Source organism: Haliotis rubra, unplaced genomic scaffold (genome assembly GCF_003918875.1).
Source record: "Haliotis rubra isolate DU_JTF1 unplaced genomic scaffold, ASM391887v1 Scf26, whole genome shotgun sequence".
Lineage (NCBI taxonomy): Eukaryota > Metazoa > Mollusca > Gastropoda > Lepetellida > Haliotidae > Haliotis > Haliotis rubra.
Window position 1 is genome coordinate 2,048,466 of NW_025766669.1, and position 21,523 is coordinate 2,069,988.

Sequence of the window (21,523 nt, forward strand, 5' to 3'; positions counted from 1 at the left end):
GTTAGTACCTACACTGAAACGATGCACTCATTGCAATAAAGAAGTTGACCATCCATAGAACTTGATTTTCATTCATCTGACGTCTTGCATCACTTCGGGCTCTCCTGCCACATCAAGCCACCATGCCATGGTATACCGAGTAACCGGAATACTGTTCAAACCCAACTTACTCACTAACTTCATCTGGTATATCTGCACACTATTCATGCGTGCATCTAGCTGAGCTCCGAGAAAACATCTTTTTTGACTGTTTACGTATTCACACCATCAGACAACATGGTAAATGTATACAAACTTTGCCCTCAAACAGTCATCTAAATGTATATTCGGTTTACATTAACTCTATAAATAACACTTGTGAAATGAATATTCTAAATAACCAAATAAAAAATATATTCAATAGTCATCAACAAATCTGTTCTCAAATTCATCTGTTTATGTTTTGTAACCCAGTCCTTAAACATTCTTTCTGAAATTAATGCAGACTCAGGTAACTCCCGCTGAGATTTTGTTCCCAACGCCATGGTTGAAGATAAAAGACAAGCTTAGCCTTGTGTCATACACGGCTGTGTAGGTGTACGGTCTGCCGACACGTTGGAGACGTACCCCGGACGTAGTGGGGCATAGTACTGGGCGGAGCAGCGTCACCTCCATCTTGGGGACACTGCCCCCTGGGAATACCATCCACACAGTCACCTATCCAATATCATTGGTGTAGGAGCTGTAGGCACATCTCCAGGACATTAATCCAAGGCACATCTACACATCGGGTAACAGACACTAAAATGACCTGTATCTGTGAAAATGCCATGTTTATGGTATTCTGAAGGTGTTTCCATGGATTAGCTTGCATTACTGATCCTGTATAGGTGCTGGGATAATACCCTCCTGTATATATTACTGGTATACATTCCAGAGATTATAGCCACCTTGTGTCTGTCCTCTACATATATCTCTATATCTAAAATCCAGAGATCATCACCATTTACAAACGTATGAACAAACACATATAGTCAAATGCTGTTGTGTCGATGTTAAAGGACAGTAAGTTGTAGAAAGGGTTAGCTGCAAGCGGACTGTGTAAACGGACACACAGAGTTAGCTACTAGCAGACCAATTAAATCCAAAACAAAGTTATTGACAGTTAGGTGTAGTTCAGAGGCTTAAAGAGAAACCAGATGCATTGTAGACAGACAGGGTGAGTAATAGGCAGAGACGGTGAGCTACAGACAGGTCAGTTGAGCTATACGCAGAGAGGGTGAGCTAAGGACAGACCAGGTGTTCTATACTCAAAGAGGGTGTACTAGAGACAAACCAGCTAAGTTAGCCAGAGAGGGTGAGCTAGGAACAAACTCGGTGAGCTATACTCAAAGGGGCTGAACTAGAGACAAACCAGCTCAAACTCGGTGAGCTATACTCAAAGGGGCTGAACTAGAGACAAACCAGCTAAGTTAGACAGAGAGGGTGAGCTAGGAACAAACTCGGTGAGCTATACTCAAAGGGGCTGAACTAGAGACAAACCAGCTAAGTTAGACAGAGAGGGTGAGCTAGGAACAAACTCGGTGAGCTATACTCAAAGGGGCTGAACTAGAGACAAACCAGCTAAGTTAGACAGAGAGGGTGAGCTAGGAACAAACTCGGTGAGCTATACTCAAAGGGGCTGAACTAGAGACAAACCAGCTAAGTTAGACAGAGAGGGTGAGCTAGGAACAGACCAGGTGAGCTATACACAAAGAGGCTAAACTAGAGACAAACCAGCTAAGTTAGACAGAGAGGGTGAGCTAGGAACAGACCAGGTGAGCTATACTCAAAGAGGCTAAACTAGAGACAAACCAGCTAAGTTAGACAGAGAGGGTGAGCTAGGAACAGACCAGGTGAGCTATACTCAAAGAGGCTAAACTAGAGACAAACCAGCTAAGTTAGCCAGAGAGGGTGAGCTAGGAACAGACCAGGTGAGCTTCAAACTACTAAGTTATAGACTGATGAAGCTACAGCCAAGTAAGCCAAGAGACTGAGTAAGCAGCTCGAGACCACTGAGGTACAGAGATGACACGTGTGTTATTTACTGGTGACTTCAGGGCAAGTCCGAGGTAAGCTAGTTTGATTAACACCACAATATAGGGAATATTTAGTGTTTGTAGTGACTATGATGGATTGTTCATCACACCAGATCAGAAAGAGGATATTTTTATGAGTGGTACAACCGTGCGTGCAAATATTTTGTCCATTTTATGCATGATATCCAGCACAGAGATAAAGAAAATATATCATATCAACAAAATCATGATTTTAACTTTAGTGTGTTTCAGAGTGATTGAGTGATTGAGTGAGCGAGTATGGTTTTACATTCCTTCTAACAATATTCCAGCAATTTCACGGCGGTGGGACACCAGAAATGGGCTTCATACATTGTACCCATGTGGGGAATCAATCCCGGATCCTCGACATGACGAGCGAACGCTCTAACCACTGGGCTACCCCATCACCCCATATATATATTGTAAGCAATCCTGTCATCAACTTGGCAAAAATACATAATATTAGCTGCAGGCATACTGTATACAGGGCCACTTTTGTTGGAAATGACATAAACTTAACCCGCTTCACTTTACATACAGCAGTTATGACTTTCTACACAGGTAAATAGTTCCCCCAGCAGCCTACAGGTGGCACTGGGAATCTGGTGATAACCAGAAGCTGCTGTGAAAGATGCAACAGGCACCAGACAACTTCAACTACATGAAGAAACAAGAATGATTTATTAAGTAACTGAGAGCAATTTGATAACAAACATGATAAGAGAAAAAGACAGGAAAAGTACTTATACAGTTGGTTTGAACCCAGATGAGATAACACCTGGATAGACAAAACGTATGAGTCTGACAAACGTGGGAATTCATGGACTCCAGCTTAAAGCCCATTGTATGATCACTGTACTCATTGACAGCGTCTGAACACTTCCAGGTAACCTAATTACAGGTAGCCCACAGCCTAATCACAGGTTTGAACATTTGCATTCCACACAGCTGGGTGTCTAGCCCACATTGGCTTTGACATGCAATTTACACCCATGTTTATTGAGGTGCTCCATGCTACTAATGCTATGAGGTCTCGCTCTCACAATCTGTGCTAAAGGGTAGGTCTCCCAACAATGAACCTGTGTTGGTTCATGCATGTTTCAAGGCATGTTTCTCAGGCAGTAGGTATTCAGTTTACCTATGCTGTTGTCTCAGGGTCAAGTGCCACTCCAAACCTGTCTTATCACCTACACTATAAATCACTGGTGAGCTTAGGGTTAATGAATGTTGTATTGAGACTTCGGACATCAGAGGGATGTAGTCAGTGTGGTTGGAAGGTGGGGTGGAGCACAGGCAAACTGTAGCTCAAATAGGGTTGCGCAACAAAGAGAAAGTGACCAGTCTTCGTTTATGCGAGCGAAGGGAGCAAAGGTTGGCAACGTACTTCCCTCGCTTTGGTTCGAAAAATATATTTAATATCAAAATTAAACATCGCCACCCTCAAAGGTAGACACCCATTTCCTCACAAGTTTGTGCTCACAGATTCCCAACCTCAAATTTAATAATTACTCACGAAAAATACATTTAATTCAACATTTTAAGGTCCACTCATGGCATATCAAATCGTTCTTCGCCTCCATTACCCCTGCCAGCTTCCGGTTCAACGGAGTGAAGGAACAGGGGACTTAAATCTAAATAAACTCGTTGAATCACATATCCGCCATATGGAATACTGGCGGAGTTACCTCCCTTGCTTCATTCGCCCACTACGCCAGAAGCGTTTTGTTTGTAGAATAAATGTTACGAAAATTCTAGCAATAACGACGGCAGTTAAGAAAAGTAATCTCCTAAAGTTTAATGGTGAAATTAGGCAATATGATATTTCTTTTTAATTTCTGCGTATTCTTGTTCCTTCACTCCATTGAACCGGAAGCTGGCAGGGGTAATGGAGGCAAAGAACGATATGACATGCCACGAGTGGCGCTTAAAATGTTGAATTAAATATACTGTACGTGAGAAATTATTAAATATGAGGCTGGAAATCTGAGAGCCCAACCCTGTGAGGAAATGGGTGTCTACCATTGATGGTGGCGATATTGTATTTTGATATTAAAATTATTTTTCGAACCAAAGCGAGGGAAGTACATTGCCAACCTTTGCTCGCTTCGCTTGCATAAACGAAGACTGGTCATTTTTGTCTTTGTTGCGCAGCCTTATTTGCGCTACAGTTTGCCTGTGGGTGGAGGAGGGAGAGGGAGGTAGGGTGGGAGGTGGGTGGAGAAGGGAGGTGGAGGAGGGAGAGGAGGTGGGGTGGAAGGGAAGGTGGGTGGAGGAGGGAGAGGGAGGTGGTGAGGTGGAGGAGGAGGTGGGTGGGGTGGGAGGTGGGGTGGGGGAGGTGTGGGGTAGTGAGAAGGAACACATCCTACATCCACCCAGGAAGACACACATCAACGTTTATGAATGTTAAAATTTTGTTTTTTAAAAAGTCTCTCAGAAAGTAGAATCTTGAAAAGGGTAAAAGACTGGTCCCAATTCCACAAGGCTGGTCCCAATTCCACAAGGCTGTCTAAGCATTACAGTGACAGTAATCCTATGTTAAAGTATGGGAGTTACAATCACCTCAGCGATAAGAAGCTAGCTTTGTGGGTGGGTTTAAAACAATAATCAAAACTCTCTGTCAAAGCTACCTTTCCCTTTAAAAACAGTGACACCAGTGTGTAACCATTTGATTTCAAGTCAAAGGGTTTGGATGATGTGTTTTTCAAAATACATGTCACTGTTACACTGATAAATCTACATATGCTTCACATTACAGGAAATGTAAGAAACTGTCCAATTTTCTTGTGGACTATGTTAGGTGCCCAAAGAATACAGTGTAGGTTATTTTATTTATTTAAATTAAAAGAAACACACAAAAAAAACACAACCACAACACACACACAAATAAACTAAATGACTGTTCCCTCTTGTGCTGATTGCTTGACCCTATTGATTACACACTTGTCACGGGCAACTAACATCCTGTCAGAATGTGTTCAAGTACATAATACACAAAGAGAGTCACAGATATCATGAACAATGAATACAAATGGGGTGAGTTGTGTCTGGACACAGCATAGACATGTACAGATAACAGATAAGTCAGTTCCTGGAGGGAACACGTAGACTTTTGTTTTCATCACGTCATTATTGCAGGGTCTTGGCTCATTGTGTCACTTCAACAGTTATCATATACTACCCATCAAAAGTTTAGACTCACTTAAAGCACTCACTATATGGTATGCATATATGTGTGGTTACATCAAAGATGAATTTCTCCACTAACTTTCGGGAACCAACTGCAAACCTTATGCAGATGAATTGCACAAGGACCATGCATTAAATTTCTAAAAAGCATGTGCAAATATTGTGCATTTGAACAGCTGTGTTGTGGTGTAACATTTTGTTAAAAATTCGCCAATTTTCACTCAGTTTCATCATTTTTTTAACCCATGACAATAATCTTTACAGTACATCAGTTCATGTGTAAACAGTACCTTTTAACAGTATGGAAAATTTTGCAAAATCTAGTTTAGAAGAGTTGACTTAAGTAAGTGGCTACATTTACAATAGTGAGTCTAAACTTTTGATGGGGAATATAGTTTTGAAAATTAGCTTTCAAGAATATTTAGCAATCATGTCAGAGAGTGTTATGTATAATATATATTCGAGTGAGCACAATGATAATAGACACAGTCTGCCAGGCCCTGAACACATACACATAGTGAATCTAATAGAACAGGGGCCAAATGGAGATACAGGTCTGCCTCTCAGATGCTAGAGAATAAAACCATAAAATGACTCCAGCTCAAATCTAATTACTCAAGATTACCACAGCTCTGAAACTAAGCATTGCTTGGGGCTCTGTTTGATTTTATTTTGTAGACATATATTTCTAAGTAATATAAGTTTATTTCTCGAACTAAATGTCTGTCTAAAGAGATATGTACCGCCCTCTTCAGTCGTGATTATTCCACAATCTTACACAGCTGACAGTTGATGCTGATTGCAAGCTTGTTCATAGCACCCATTTAACAACACAAACAGTTGGCAGGTCTTCAAGAAACAAAGAAGTGATCACATTCTCATACAGACTGCACAAGGTTACACCGAATTTAGAAGATTCAGGATACAGGATGCTTGGTAAATAATGGCTGACAGAGCAAAATATTATCTTTTTATTCACCGTCATACGAAGAACCATGAATGTCAGGTGACATAATATTGTTATCTAGACCCATCTGCTTCATTTGTGGGAACATCGTGCAATACGTTGCAGTTCTGCTCTTCACATGCATCCATGATGAACAAGAATGCCGGCAGGTGAATATGAAACACCATAGGAGGTACAACGTAAACAGGGACTTTTTATGAAATTCCTGCAGTGCACTCACTCTGAGAGCTGTATGAAGTATAAAGTGCCACCATTACAAAGTGGTAGTGGAGCCATCAGTTTCACAGTCCACAAACCTTACCCGCTTCCTTCAACCCAGCCCGTTCTATAGCACAAGAGTCTTAACGATTGCTTAGTCTTTGAATATATATATAATTTCCATGAAACAAAACCTTTTCTTTTAAACTGAAAAGGAGCTCCAATGGGATGTGAGATTATGAATCCTGAACCTGAGAAATCTAGACTTGCTTCATTTAGGGCTATAGCACTGCAGAAAGTGTGAGCGAAAAAGGGAAAATAGTGCAGTTCAGGGACTGTGAGACTTCTTAAGAACCCTGAATGATCAAGTACAGATTTCCCATGCAGGTTCTGAACCTTCCATTGCTTCTTTTCAATTTAAAGAAGTTGTCTGTTTCTATCAATATTAAATATTTTCAGAGATAAAGCATCAGTCTAGTTGTGGGGCAACAGCACTGGCATCAGTTTGCATGGATTATAGTTAGTGTATGTGCATGACATGGAACCTGGTTCATTAGAAATGCCTCATATATCCCCTGAACACATCACTGAGTTCTTCCTTCACAGATCATGTTATCTGGGAATTAGGTTTTTTACTGTATCAGTTCAGATACTGACATGTGGTATTTCAAAGTTCTAGGTAATCAGACTATAGCCCTGTGGATTCCCACACTGACTTGAAAAACTATTTTGCATGGACGGCCTAAATATGCAATGAAAGTCTTGCTGTGTCGACCATCTCTGTGTTTTCTGTCTGTTTTATATGTATGCTATATGGCCATGTATCACTCATTTTATGTAAGTGTATGCACCCATGTATCACACATTTTATGTATGCTGTATGGCCATGTATCACTCATTTTATGTAAGTCTTGCACCCATGTATCACACATTTTATGTATGCTGTATGGCAATGTATCACACATTTTATGTAAGTCTTGCACCCATGTATCACACATTTTATGTATGCTGTATGGCCATGTATCACACATTTTATGTAAGTCTTGCACCCATGTATCACACATTTTATGTATGCTGTATGGCAATGTATCACACATTTTATGTAGGCTGTATGGCAATGTATCACACATTTTATGTATGCTGTATTGCCATGTATCACTCATTTTATGTAAGTCTTGCACCCATGTATCACACATTTTATGTATGCTGTATGGCAATGTATCACACATTTTATGTTGTTATGTATACATTTTATGTATGCTGTATGGCAATGTATCACTCATTTTATGTAAGTCTTGCACCCATGTATCACACATTTTATGTATGCTGTATGGCAATGTATCACACATTTTATGTAGGCTGTATGGCAATGTATCACACATTTTATGTATGCTGTATGGCCATGTATCACATTTTATGTAAGTCTTGCACCCATGTATCACACATTTTATGTATGCTGTATGGCAATGTATCACACATTTTATGTAGGCTGTATGGCAATGTATCACACATTTTATGTATACTATATGGCAATGTATCACACATTTTATGTAAGTCTTGCACCCATGTATCACACATTTTATGTATGCTGTATGGCAATGTATCACACATTTTATGTATGCTGTATGGCCATGTATCACACATTTTATGTAAGTCTTGGCCATGTATCACACATTTTATGTATGCTATATGGCAATGTATCACACATTTTATGTAAGTCTTGCACCCATGTATCACACATTTTATGCATGCTGTATGGCAATGTATCACACATTTTATGTATGCTGTATTGCCATGTATCACACATTTTATGTAAGTCTTGCACCCATGTATCACACATTTTATGTATGCTATATGGCAAAGTATCACACATTTTATGTATGCTGTATTGCCATGTATCACACATTTTATGTAAGTCTTGACCCATGTATCACACATTTTATGTATGCTGTATGGCAATGTATCACACATTTTATGTAAGTCTTGTACCAATATATCACACATTTTATGTATGCTACATGGCAATGTATCACACATTTTTATGTATGCTATATGGCCATGTATCACACATTTTATGTATGCTGTATGGCCATTTATCACACATATATATGTATGCTGTACAGCCATGTATCACATATTTTATGTAAGTCTTGCACCCATGTATCACACATTTTATGTATGCTAATTGCAATGTATCACAGAAATATATGTATGCTGTATGGCCATGTATTACACATTTATATGCAAGTTGTGTATCACACATTTATGTCAGTGCCTTGACCAACAAATAATGATGATACCAAGTGTCCGCAAAAGGGTGGGTATATCCTGCCCCAACAGTGGCACCAGTCAGAAAACACATGCAAAGGCTGGTCAATTATTAAACTCATAGTACATCCAAGATAGGAAATTGCTCCAGACATCCTTCTTGTCACTAATGGGTCATACTATAAGTTATCACATTGTGTTGAGGGAAATACAGGGTTTTATCAGTCCCGAGTAAGGTTGTATTACCTTACGAGGGACTGATAAAACCCTGTATTTCCCTCGACACGATGTGATAACGTATTACCTTACTCGGGATTGATAAAACCCCGTATTTCCCTCGACATGATGTGATAACGCATTTATCTAGCCGAATGTTTTGCTTCAATTTCATTCTCAGTTGTTGTGGCAAAACGTTTCCTTGCTGCCATGTTGAAAACAGCTGATCGATTGACCTCAATGCAGCCCACGTTACTAAAGGCTTGGCGATGCACGCTTTTCTCACTTCGCGTGGTCACCGAGGCGTGGCGGGAAAATATGACTTTTGTACTCCCTGCTCGAGGATCGTGACGGGTGTACATGGTATTTTATCAGAGTCACGTGGACCAATCAAAACTCGACATTCTTACATGAGGCTGGATAATTATAAATCCACATATCTACCATTAATCTTTTCTGTAAGCTTTAGTGAGTCCTTGAATGTTGTAAACCTGATCAAGCAGCTTGTGAACAAAAGTCACAACTCTTTTGAAATTTTCATAGAATGAATGTGCTCGACCATGCTGGTGGTGATCAGTAATCAGCTGTTGTGAGCATTAGAGGTCTTAACACAGATTATCAGACATTGATGAGCTTAGGGAAGTCGATTACATAGAAGTCAGGATTACAGTTGTTGGTTAATACGCTCAAGTCATGCAAATCTCATTCAGATATATAACTTTAGTCCCAAGTGCCTGTAGACAAATAACAAGTTGAGCAGAGGAGACAAATTAATGAAGACCAGACTAATGATTGGTCTTTTTTGAACATTTGGTTGTAATAGTTATATACAATTATATATACATATCGGTAGCCTGTCAGTGATATCATCATATATACACCGGGTACTTTTTTCAATGACGCAGTCATATATATAGTTTGGTCTATCACTCATTCACAGTTATAATCTGGGCAATGTCACAAGCTATGCATTTCCATGAAGAGGAACACTTTATAAAAGTTGCATCTATTGCAATAAAAAAGTTATCTATCCATAACAAGTGTTCCTCGTCATCATACCAGCTTCTTAAAGAAATTATGCATTTTCATGCCACTGAGACAATCAACCATATGACCATCCATCTGTCCAATGTCGCAAACACATGTATATTCTGGTCAACGTCACAAACGCATGTATTTTCTGGTCACCAACACTATCATCCATCCATCCATCTGAACAGTGACAGATACAAGGTTTTCTCCCGTTACAAACAACAGACATGCCCCCAAGTTACACTATGGTAGTGTGATCAACAGACAGTCTCTTGTAGAACACTGCTACACACTGCCTAGTGGATTCCCTTACATGGCCCAGTAACTGTTAATTCTTTATAGAGCAATAAGACAAGACGGGTGTCAATGACTTGTCTATCTGGTCCACGTGACTCACTGCCATCCGTCAAACATATGATTCATTGGCTTGTAGTGCCGCCACTGTTTGTTCACATCTACAAATAACAAAGTCAACACTAGCACACAGCGACAGACCAGTGTTGAGGTATGGGTAGGTTCCAAAGTGGGCAACTACTCCATGCAATGGCAAATACAAAAACCTGATCTCCTGTTTGGGTACTTGGTCTCGGCCCTTGTTCTCTACGTTTGTACATAGATCTTAAAAAAATACATAATTTCCCACTCTGACCCGTGGTGCATTTATCAAGGAAGATATGTATTGAAATGCACCCAGCTTAGTGTTTGACGTAGACATCAAAGTAATTTGAACTATCTTACAGTGACACTTGTAAAGAGCTGAGTCAGCAATTATTCATAACACAGTAGGAGTGGGGGGAAAGATCACTAGCTCAAGGTTTGTCACTTCCAGCTTTGTAAATAAACTGAATTAGCCATACACAGACATTTACTGCTGGAAAAACATAAATACACATACACATTTCTTTAAAGCCAAACAGTGGCATCAAAATTTTCTTTTGAAAAACACAAAGTGACAAAACCATAACCATATTCGAAAGAAGTCCATTCCGACTATATCACAAGCACATGTGTATATCCCACTATCAAGTACTGATGATTCTAGGTGGTCCTGAAAAGGTGAGTATATCCCGACTATAGAAAAGTGGCTACGTTTATCTTCAGGCAATCAAAAAATTGAAACACGCACAAAAAATATATACAAATTTAGGAAAAATCCTTGTTTGGTTACTGTTCAGTTGACTTAGCTGACTTCAGCAGTAATTGTTTTGGCATGGACAACCATTACTTAAATTTTCACATTTTCAAGTTCAAACAGTGTCCCAAGTTTCCCACAGAAACAGGAATGTCTTTGGTTTTGAGTTTAAAAGAAATAGTGATGGATAAAACATGCAAAGAATTTTTTTCTCCACAAGAGTATTGACAAAACACTGCTCCTGGCTGATCTGTGTGGTGTGACAGACCTGCTCGTAGCACTGTGTAGCACCTCAAATGTCACTAAGTGTATGCCCTAGGATCACAGGCTCAAAATCTCTTATTGAAAAAGTCAATTTCAAACATAGTTCTTACTACATAATTTGTTCACAGTAATATTTTACTATGGCACACTTTTTGATTATATAACAGAAACAAGCTGAACATTGTAAGGTTTCTTGCAATTCTGTTATCAATTTGAAATGTTTTTCACTGTAAATGTATGTCATACTTTGAATCCTGAAATCATTTTGTTGTTAGGAGGTGTTTCCATGCTAATCTAACCAGCTTGTCTAACAACTGAAATTCAACCTTCCCACGTGGGTCTTTCACAGACCTTTGATATGAATTAGACAAACATTTGACAGGCTAGCTCAAGCTGTGTATATAGACTCAAGGAAATTGATAGATAACAGGATAAAATGTATATTAATCTTGTAATACATCAGTAGATAACAACTTGAAACATTGTAAATAAGGGAATGAAAGCAATGAGAGTAAGTAACTTACCTGTGCCATCGTTGGCTACACAGGTAGATTCACATTCATCCTCCTTTTCAAATCGGTTGTCATTTCCACCACATCCTCCGTACCAAAACATATTACACATGCTAGCCTGGTCATCATAGTACCACTTTAATGTGTAATTTGCACACGGTCCTCGGGATCGTTCCAGTTTACACCGATCTGCAAATTCAGAATTATATTTTTTATCATCAAATTCGACTTTTTCCCGCACCATTTCACAAGTTTTCGCACACTGAAGCCTTGTTTCAAAGCGATTATCGTTTCCTTCGCATCCACCATACCAGAATCGACCACAACTGGCCAGTCTGATGTCATAGAACCATTTGACGGCAAACGAGTCACATGGTCCTGGGTCTGATGCCAGACGACATGCTGCAAGTGACACAACCACTGGCATCAAAGCTTCTGCCATTCTCAATTATTACACCTTACACCTAGAAGAAAAAAGGCTGTTTCTTTAAGAAGGTACTCCAGTCATCCTGATAACATTCACATGCAGCCTCTTCAAATATCCCAGTGAAACAATTAAGCTATGAGCAGACGGCAATGTATGCATGGACACAGGTAAAACATATGATGAAAAGGGATGCTTGGACGTTCCCTAGAGACAAGCGTATCCCAGCAAGAGTAAAGCCACTTGTTGAGAGTATGCTGGCTGCTAGTGTCTGTTGGTGGGTCGGTGGGCAGGCAAACAAGCAGGCAGACAGCCCTAGTCAACACAGCCTTCTGCTTGGGATAGGTAGGTAGGTTCTCCGTGATTATGAAGCCCCTCTCACATGCCTGGCTGAAGGGACCTAGCTAACGGGCCAATGCTAGCTGGAACGCTATTTGATATGACTGACTGACCAGAGGAAGTCACCACTACAACTACCACTCTAATTCAGCAGATTCCGTCCAGTTATTGTAACTAGCCCCTCTCTTGAAAATCACCTCTGGTACTTAGTCCATTGTCAGGCCAGACAGTCCTCCCTCGCCTTTTTATTACATTACAAAAGAAATGTCTCTCAACTTGCTTGCCTGCTCGTTTGACAATTGCGGATGTATTCCTGGTGATGTTTGACCACCCTGTTGACGCTGGTCATCTCATGACTGACCGCTGATCACGGGACTTCACTCATTATGAAACTTACTATCCTTGGTATTTATATGGTCAGATAAACTGCAGATCAGGTCAAGTCAAAGTCCCATACATCCTTAGTACGAATGAACTCAAAGTTCAGTTTGTTTCATGCCTCTCTGCCTACATTACACTCAAATAGACATTAATTACACAAAGTGAGTCATTATTCTAATAGTGAATTCCCCCTCACCGCTAACTGATATTAGTTAGTACCTAATGACTTGAATGAATATTCTCATTTTCATTAAACTCTTCAAATTGTTCAGATTCTTACAGCAATGTTAATGATGATTTTCTGTCAAGAGTCTAATATTTTTCTACTTTTTTTCTGTTTTCCATATTTATTCATTCACATGGTATGAATAACACTTCTATGACTACTGTCAAAATTTTAATCAAAGATCCTAAACTGCGCCACAAAAAGTGTACACCCATATCTATGGGGATAAAAATGAAACAAAACTGAAAATGGTTATTTTATGTTAATTGTTTAAATTTTTTAAATACGAGTATCATAGTTGTGTTTTGACCATTAAGTTTGCAGTGTTTTAGAAACTGTTAGCATCTTTGATAAAAGTGAATGTTAGTAATTCATTGGATAAATCCAATTTATATTTTCCTTTGCCTTGCACTTTAGTTTCGAGAACTTTTAAGTGAAATTGCTGATTCCCATCCCACTGGAGCCTGCCGTATAGAAGCAAGTGGTGAGTGTACGCTTGAATGTAGCTACCGGCTGAGCATGGGATTTATACTACCCCGTCATCTGGCTAAACCATCTACAAACGTTGCAGAAAACTCAGATGAAACTGACGCGTTCCGTCTCATTTCATAGACAATCATTGTGTTAGGTTACCCTACCTCGGTGCTTTGTAAGTTTGTCAAACACCATGTGAGAGAAACAGGGATATCACAACAACTTGATTAAAACTGGATCAATAACAACACATACTGCCCGAGATATACCTCATGATATATTTTTGATAGGAATACCTTTCTATTTTTTCTCCATAATTTGCAAACGATTCCACATTCCTGTTTCTTTAACTGGTTAACAGATTTATATTTCATAGTTTTTCTAACAGATAATGTAGCATGATGCATTTTTGCAAGACATGATTCATCACTACAGAACACGCATTTCATGTCAGGACAAGAGACATTGATGAGACATGCTTTAATCAACCTAATCCAATTTCTCTTAACGTCATTCAAAGACCTATCAGCTGCGAGGAAATCACTGAGATGCTGTGATATCTACTGATTAATGACAATCCAAAATAAGCACGGCCCTCCCTCGTATGTAAAGACAGTACCACATTCCTCCATTCACAGAATCTGATTATCTCTGCTCTCATATTTTTATCAAATCTATTTCAATATCCACTTTCAGGAACTACTACATTTTGACAAGTGTGTGTCAACTCTAAGGCTAATAACTAACCTATAAAATCATTTGGCTATTTTGTCCCCAACATTAGGAAAAAGAATGAGAGCACCTGAGGGTCTCAAACCACAAAGCGTTCGTAACGTTACGACCTGTCACAACTCTATATGTTATCATAGTTTTCCGAATGTCATGGCCATATGAACGTTTTGTGGATCTGGACCCAGCGGTGTAAAACATAGCAGGTAGGGCTGTATACTGTGATGGTAGACTAACTCTTAGTCGCTGAATATATATCATTTTGATAGTAACAAATAAACCCATATAAATTGAAAAAGAGCCCCATTGAGTTGGGAAATCTAGACTCATTCAGGGTTTAAGCAAAGCAAGGAGGGATAGGCATTGGGGGAAAAAATTTGGTTGAGGGACTGTGAGACAGACTTACTCTGATGGTGTCTCAACACCCGGCCCAACACCCGGCCTGACTGTGAGATGTGATGGGGAGTGGGTCATTGATTTAAAACTTGTCTCTCAGGTCATATAGTTTCTCACCTCCATAGTGTTAGAGGGCCTTGTTTCTTTTCCATTGTTACACAAACAATGGGTGATCAGCCTTTTCGCGAATAACATTTCCGACCTGACGTGTGATCCAGAATATGTTTGCTTACAGTTTATCACATAACACTGTTAAGATTCTTGTTTCATGAAATGAATTTCCATGCCATGTCATGTTACGCATGTTACCTCTCCAGAAAGAAAATTTTGTCCTATAAAGTAAAAAAAAATAATATTTTTTTATTAACTTTTGGGAATGATTAGGTTATAGGTTTAAAGAAATTGGTTTTGATATCTTGTCTGAATATGTGGCGTAGATGTTCATTATGAGTGAGTTTAGTTTTACACCGCTTTTAGCAATATTCCAGCTATATTAGTGTGGGGGACACCAGAAATTGGCTTCACACATTGCACCCATATGGGCAATCGAACCCGGGTCTTCGGCGTGAAGAACGAAGGCTTTAACCACTAGGCTACCCCACTGCTTCATTATGACAAAATTATCCCTTAATAATTCTAAATAGGAACCAAATACGAAATTCTCACAATGCATCAACTGTATCCAGAACAAAGACGGATCTGGGTTAACACTTTAACACTGAAGCATAATTCTTTGAACTTGCAGGTATGAAATCTTGTTCTATGTCATACACAACCAAAGGTTAAAGGAAAACGAAAAAATTCATCCATGTCTTTTGGCTAATAATCCTTACTTCATCGACACGTTCAAAGAATTGTCTGAAGAAAACTTGTAATTCCTATTTCTTCTCTTGACAATGAGATTTACCTGAATGAGACTCAGCAAGACCTGTATAAAAGTCCCATGGTTAAGAGACACGAAAGCATTGTTCATATTGTTCAGTGATGCACACTTCCAATACCTGACAGGTGGGGCAGCTGGGGTGGGTGGTTGTGTCTCTCTGTGGAGTCAACGGGCCAACAACTATTGTACATAATGTTCAGTTATAAACACTTCTTTGAATTTTCTTATCATGATAACAAAATCTCTTCTTTACAAATTTAATAGAAAAATTACTAAACCATGCTTTTTAACCATTTTAAAAAGAAAGAGTAACATATTACAAAACTTGTCTATATGCAGTGTATGAAATAAGTCAAAAACCCAGCCAGACATCAGGGCTGTTAACTTCAAATTGTTACCAGCCCAAAATGGATTTAACCAGACCAAACACCAAGATATGGTGAATTTACACAAATTTACTAAATGTTTTACCAGACCATCGGGCTGGCTAGCTGTAAATTTAGACCGTCCGTCAGAAATCTAGCCCGTCTCAGGTGGTCGGACGGGCCTTATTTCATACACTGGTATATGTATATGTTGCTAATACATTTACAACAATAACTATAAATTTTGATGCTCACTATACCTTTGAATGATCATTAAGGATGGAAAATTCAAAAGATGGAAATACAAAAAATAAATAAAATATAATAAACACTTCTAATGCTGAACTGAGGGGAATGCATAGACCAATATCTAGTCTCTGACATGAATATATATTACAGAAAAAAACGTTCATAAAATACAATAAAAAGGAGCCCAGAGATTTTGCTTATTATCCTGCATGTGGTGCATTGGGCATATTTGTTTCATTGTCTGTACAACAGACTAGGTTGTGCATTCTTGGTTTGAGACTTTTAAAAAAGAACCATAAATGGACCTGTGTCACTATTTCATTGCCTCTCATATAGCTGTGATTGATTTTGGCAATAAATGTTAAGGCCAGACCAATTTTATTTCTTGTTTCACAGATCCGACGGTCATATTTTTTCAAGAATAGGAAAAAAAATTAATTAATTTTCCCTGCTCAAAAAATAAAATCCTAATGTTAACATGATATAAGTTAAATACTCTTGAAATCAGTGTGAAACCTAAACTCACTCAACTTATTTTTAGTTGATATAAACAAACCAAAAGAGTTAACAAGGAAACTCATGTGGGGTTTTGCTTTGACTGGTGATTTTAAAAAAAAATTTGCCCCTCCTGCTTTTAGGTTTTCTGAGGTCAAAAATCTGTAAAACAAGAAATAAAATTGGTCTGGCCTAATGATAATAATACTGCACATTTCTGGTGCACACAAATCGACAATCAGAAGCTCGCTTAAACCCCTTATCTGCCATTGTTTCATGACACCTCCTAATCTCACCAGCACTGCCCCCTCCCTTTATATCTGACCATTCCTCACAAAATACAGTCAATACGACAACTTATCCCCTCACATGTTTATTAAATTTCATGAAATCTGACATGAATGAAGACTACTATCCATCTGCAGGAATCCATCACTTAAGATGAGGAAATGAAGTCCAGCCAACGACAACTGATCCCATATGGGGATGTATGTATATACATCATGTACAACCAGAACCACGCAGTGCCCGACCCCTGCAAAACCAGAATTAGATTGTACAGGCCAGGGCAAACACAACCATCTTAAAGAAATGAAGTCAATCATGGAAGATTGCAATTTACACTAGAAGCCCTTTAATTCTTTGTTTATTGGTAGGGTCGGGTTGACATGTAATTCCTCAGCCTGCATGCTTGACAGGGTAGTATTTCAGGCAGTGAGATTCCCCAGCTGAATGGAGACTGTAGCAGATTGCATGTGTCTCCCCTATTTCAAGCATGCTCGAATTCAAGTAATCAACTAAGTACATGCTGATTAAGAAGGACGTAAATATACGTTTCATTGCTTAAGCTGTAGCAATAAAACATCAAACAGTATTGCCATAACTAAACTTAGTACTATTTATATAGACTTTGTCACAAAACTATGATGACTATATGATGTTTGTATCTGCTTGCATGAAGACATTTTTTTTTTATCTCATCCTAATTTGTGTTAAGCTTGTGCACACTCGTAAAAGTGTCATCGTCATCAGGACAGCAAAGTGTCTGTCTCCATTACAACAAGATAGCATGTATCTACATACAACTTTTCCTGGCAACAGGACAGCAAGGATCTATGTATCAGTCTCCATGGCAACAGCTCTGCAAGGATCTATGTACCAGTCTCCATGGCAACAGCACAGCAAAGATATATGCATCGTTTTGCAGGCACTGGTACAGCAAGGATCTATTCATCGGTTTCCATGGCAACAGCACAGCAAAGATCTAGGTACTAGTCTCACTGGCAACAGCACAGCAAAGATCTATGTATGTTTTCCTGCATTGGGGCAGTGAGGATCTATGTATCAGTCTCCATGGCAACAGCACAGCAAAGATCTATGTATCTGTTTTCCTGGCATTGGGGCAGCAAGGATCTATGTATCAGTCTCCATGGCAACAGCACAACAAGGATCTACGTACCGATTTTCCTGGCAATGGGACAGTTGCGGTAGTTGGGCCCCTGTGCAGCAGTCACCCCATCAGGACAACACCCATACCGGGTGGCTGAACACTGCACTGGCAGTGGAGAGATTGGCCTCCCCTGCAAGAGAATAATTGGAAAATATTGTAGACACAGAAGGAGGTGATGGCAACTTCACCAACAAATAAAATAGTTTGAGAAACCACTTCTTTCAAACACAAGTTTTCAAAGACAACACACATCATACTTTCCAATACAAAATTATTTAAATTCATGTGTATCAAGAAATGAAAGAAACATCTGCATAAACCCATGCCAACCAATGCCCTGATGCTCTTGCACAGAAATTTCTAAATTAATGACTAAAAACTTTATCATTTTGAGACACAAGCTGCATTTCAACGTGATTCATTGTGTAAGTTAAAGTCTGACAGTGGAGCAGATAAAGTATGAGAAACAGAAGAATATCACAGATAAAACAAAATTACAGTTAGGCCAGACCAATTTGATTTCTTGTTTTATGGATCCGCCTGTCGTATTTTGTCAAGAATAAGAAAAAAAAAATTAATTAATTTTCCCTGCTCAAAAAGTAAATCCTAATGTTTTCATTGGCCAAAAATGTAAACTTACAAAAAAAGTGTTTTTAGATTTATTTTTTTTGCCCCATATATATACACTTCATAAATTGCCAAAAGTAAAATACTTTGAGTATTTAGAACAAATATTACTTTGACTGGTGATTATATTTTCATTTTTTCCCTCCTGCCTTTAGGTTTCTGGGGACCAAAATCCATAAAACAATAAATAAAATTGGTCTGACCTTATGCATTTTATGATGCGTGTCCTTATCAAAACCGTCTGTGTAGTCAAGCCAACATCATTAAAAGATTTGCCAACAGAGTTCAGCACATTTCACACAGAAATACAGAAACGTCTGTTTGCTCAATCACATAAAACATCATACATGGAAACAAATTGTTTTTGCGTTGTTTTAGCCTAATTAAAACTGACTCTAAGTAGGTGAATGTGATATACCAGGATTAAATCTGTCAAGGAATGTCATGCTTTAGTTCCATTTTAACTGGTTCCTTTTTCTGATGAAGTCTGGTATCTCCCATTTCTTGTAATCTATAATTACAGCCATTAACACTGTCCCACCTAACAGTGTCATGTTTCCCACAGTTACTATCTAAATGGTGTTTCATGACATGACACCTCTTTCCCAGACAACAAGTAAAAGTCATTGTGTCATCTATTTCTCCCCCCAAGAAGCCACAAAAACAGTGATTACCCTCCTGTAACCGGACCCCAGGAACGCTCATTTAGGATTGCAGGTCTATTGCAATGATTTCAATGTGTGACCTATGGCCTGGAACAGTTGAACTGCTGCCATGTGTGAATGTTCTTTATTGAAATACTACCAAGCTGTGCTTGTGGCTCAGCACAATGCAGGATCACAAGGATCACAACAGGATCACAACAGGATCACAACAGGATCACGACGGCACAACAGGTGTGGGAGGGACACGGCAGATTTCTTTAGGATGTTATTGTCACCGTGCACAGAAACACAAAGCATTGATGACACCACTTCATATCAGACGAGACCTCATCGCATATATCAGTCTCTGTGTAGAAAGAAGCTTTCTTCCCTGATGGCTTTAGACTAAATGAATGAAGTTCTAACTGTAGGGTGACTGAGTGAGTGAGTTTAGTTTTATGCTGCTTTTAGCAATATTCCAGCAATATCACGGCTGGGGACACCAGAAATGGGCTTCACACATTGTACCCATGTATGGAATTGAACCCAGGTTTTCAGCGTGATGAGCGGACGCTTTAACCACTAGGCTACCCCACCGCCCCTCTAACTGTAGGGAAACTGTAGGTGATGAGTGATGCATAAACCATACATGAATCATTGTGTTGCTCCCTTTGTTCTTGGAAGCTGAAACATGAAGTAGCTTTTTATGTCTTAAAAAAGTAAATTTCCCATTTTCACGTGTGTTTGTGTGAGAGCATGCTTGTGTGGGTGTTGTTTATAACATACTCAGCCATGTTGTTGTGTGTGTGTGCATATATGCATGAGAGCATACTTCTGGGTGTTTTGTTTATACACAACTCAGCAATATTGCATGCATGTGTGCATGCTTGAGTGCATGATTGAGTGTGTTTTGTATACAAACCTGGGCCTAGATTTTCGAGACTCTCTTAGCGCTAAGATAGCCGTAAGTTAATGTTAATGTATGGCACTTATGACTATCTTAGCACTAAGAGAGCTTAGAAAATATAGGCCTAGGTTACCTGTAAATTATTGTATCTGCACCACACAATCCAGTGATTGATATTGTGAGCACTGATCTACTGAAGGTGAAGGTGAGGTGAGGTGAGGTGAAATGGGGTTTAAAGTCACACTTAAGAATATTTTGCTCATATGATAACGTGCATGTATGTGTATGTGTGGCTGCTTGTACTAGCCCAGACTTAAGCTGGTTTTATAGTGCTATCTCACTGAGATACCATGCCACAGTTAAGCATGAATACCCCACTCAGACACATTATACTGACTCCGAGCCGACCAGTCCTTGATGTACCCACTTATGCCGAGTGCCAGGCAGGAACAAAGAAGTACCATATTTTAACGTCTTTTGGTATGACGTGGCCGGGAATTGAACCCATGGCCTTCCGCCGTCCAGGCAGACGCTCTAACCACTACACCATGGAGGCTGCCTGATCTACTCAGCTGGGTTGGGATAGCACATCATTAACCATGCCACCCAGTCTGAAAACCCACTGCATACACTTGCCACTAGACTAACGATTATTCTACCGAATATGTATGATGTTAATAGAAACAAATAATCCTTTTTAAATTGAAAAGGAACCCCAATGAGATAGGAGATTCACAAACCTGAGGAAATCTAGACTTGCTTCATTTAGGGCATTAGCATTGCAGAAGGGCTGGGCAGTAGGGAAATACAGTCAAATCCTGATGAGTCGAATGCCGGTGTCTCGAATATTATGCATAACTCGAAGTACCTGTCAATCCCGACCATTCCCTGTTATAGTTGTCATCATTTGAATACCGGTTACACGAATTCGTCTCATAAATACACACGATGACTCGAGAATGGAATTTGGTCCCATGAGATTCAAACAACAGCAATCTTGTATACATAAGCCAAAGTCAGTCAATGAGAAGATGATTGGTGTAGCAAACTGATCCAATTAACAAACCAGCGTGGCTCACAC

General features: G+C 39.3%; 1 protein-coding gene across 3 annotated transcripts in view; it reads right to left on the minus strand.

Annotated features, from left to right (window-relative positions):
• The window catches only part of LOC124280072 (papilin-like), a 130,011-nt gene that overhangs the window by 34,515 nt on the left and 73,973 nt on the right, over positions 1-21,523 (minus strand). For all 3 annotated transcript variants that reach the window (XR_006899571.1, XM_046715948.1, XM_046715949.1), the window contains exons 14-15: positions 18,274-18,394; positions 11,866-12,042 (exon numbers count right to left, since the gene is read on the minus strand). Coding sequence is in view for 2 of the 3 variants with exons in the window: in XM_046715948.1 (XP_046571904.1) it covers positions 11,866-12,042; positions 18,274-18,394 (298 nt within the window). In the remaining variant the exon portion in view is untranslated. The remainder of the gene's footprint in view (positions 1-11,865; positions 12,043-18,273; positions 18,395-21,523) is intronic.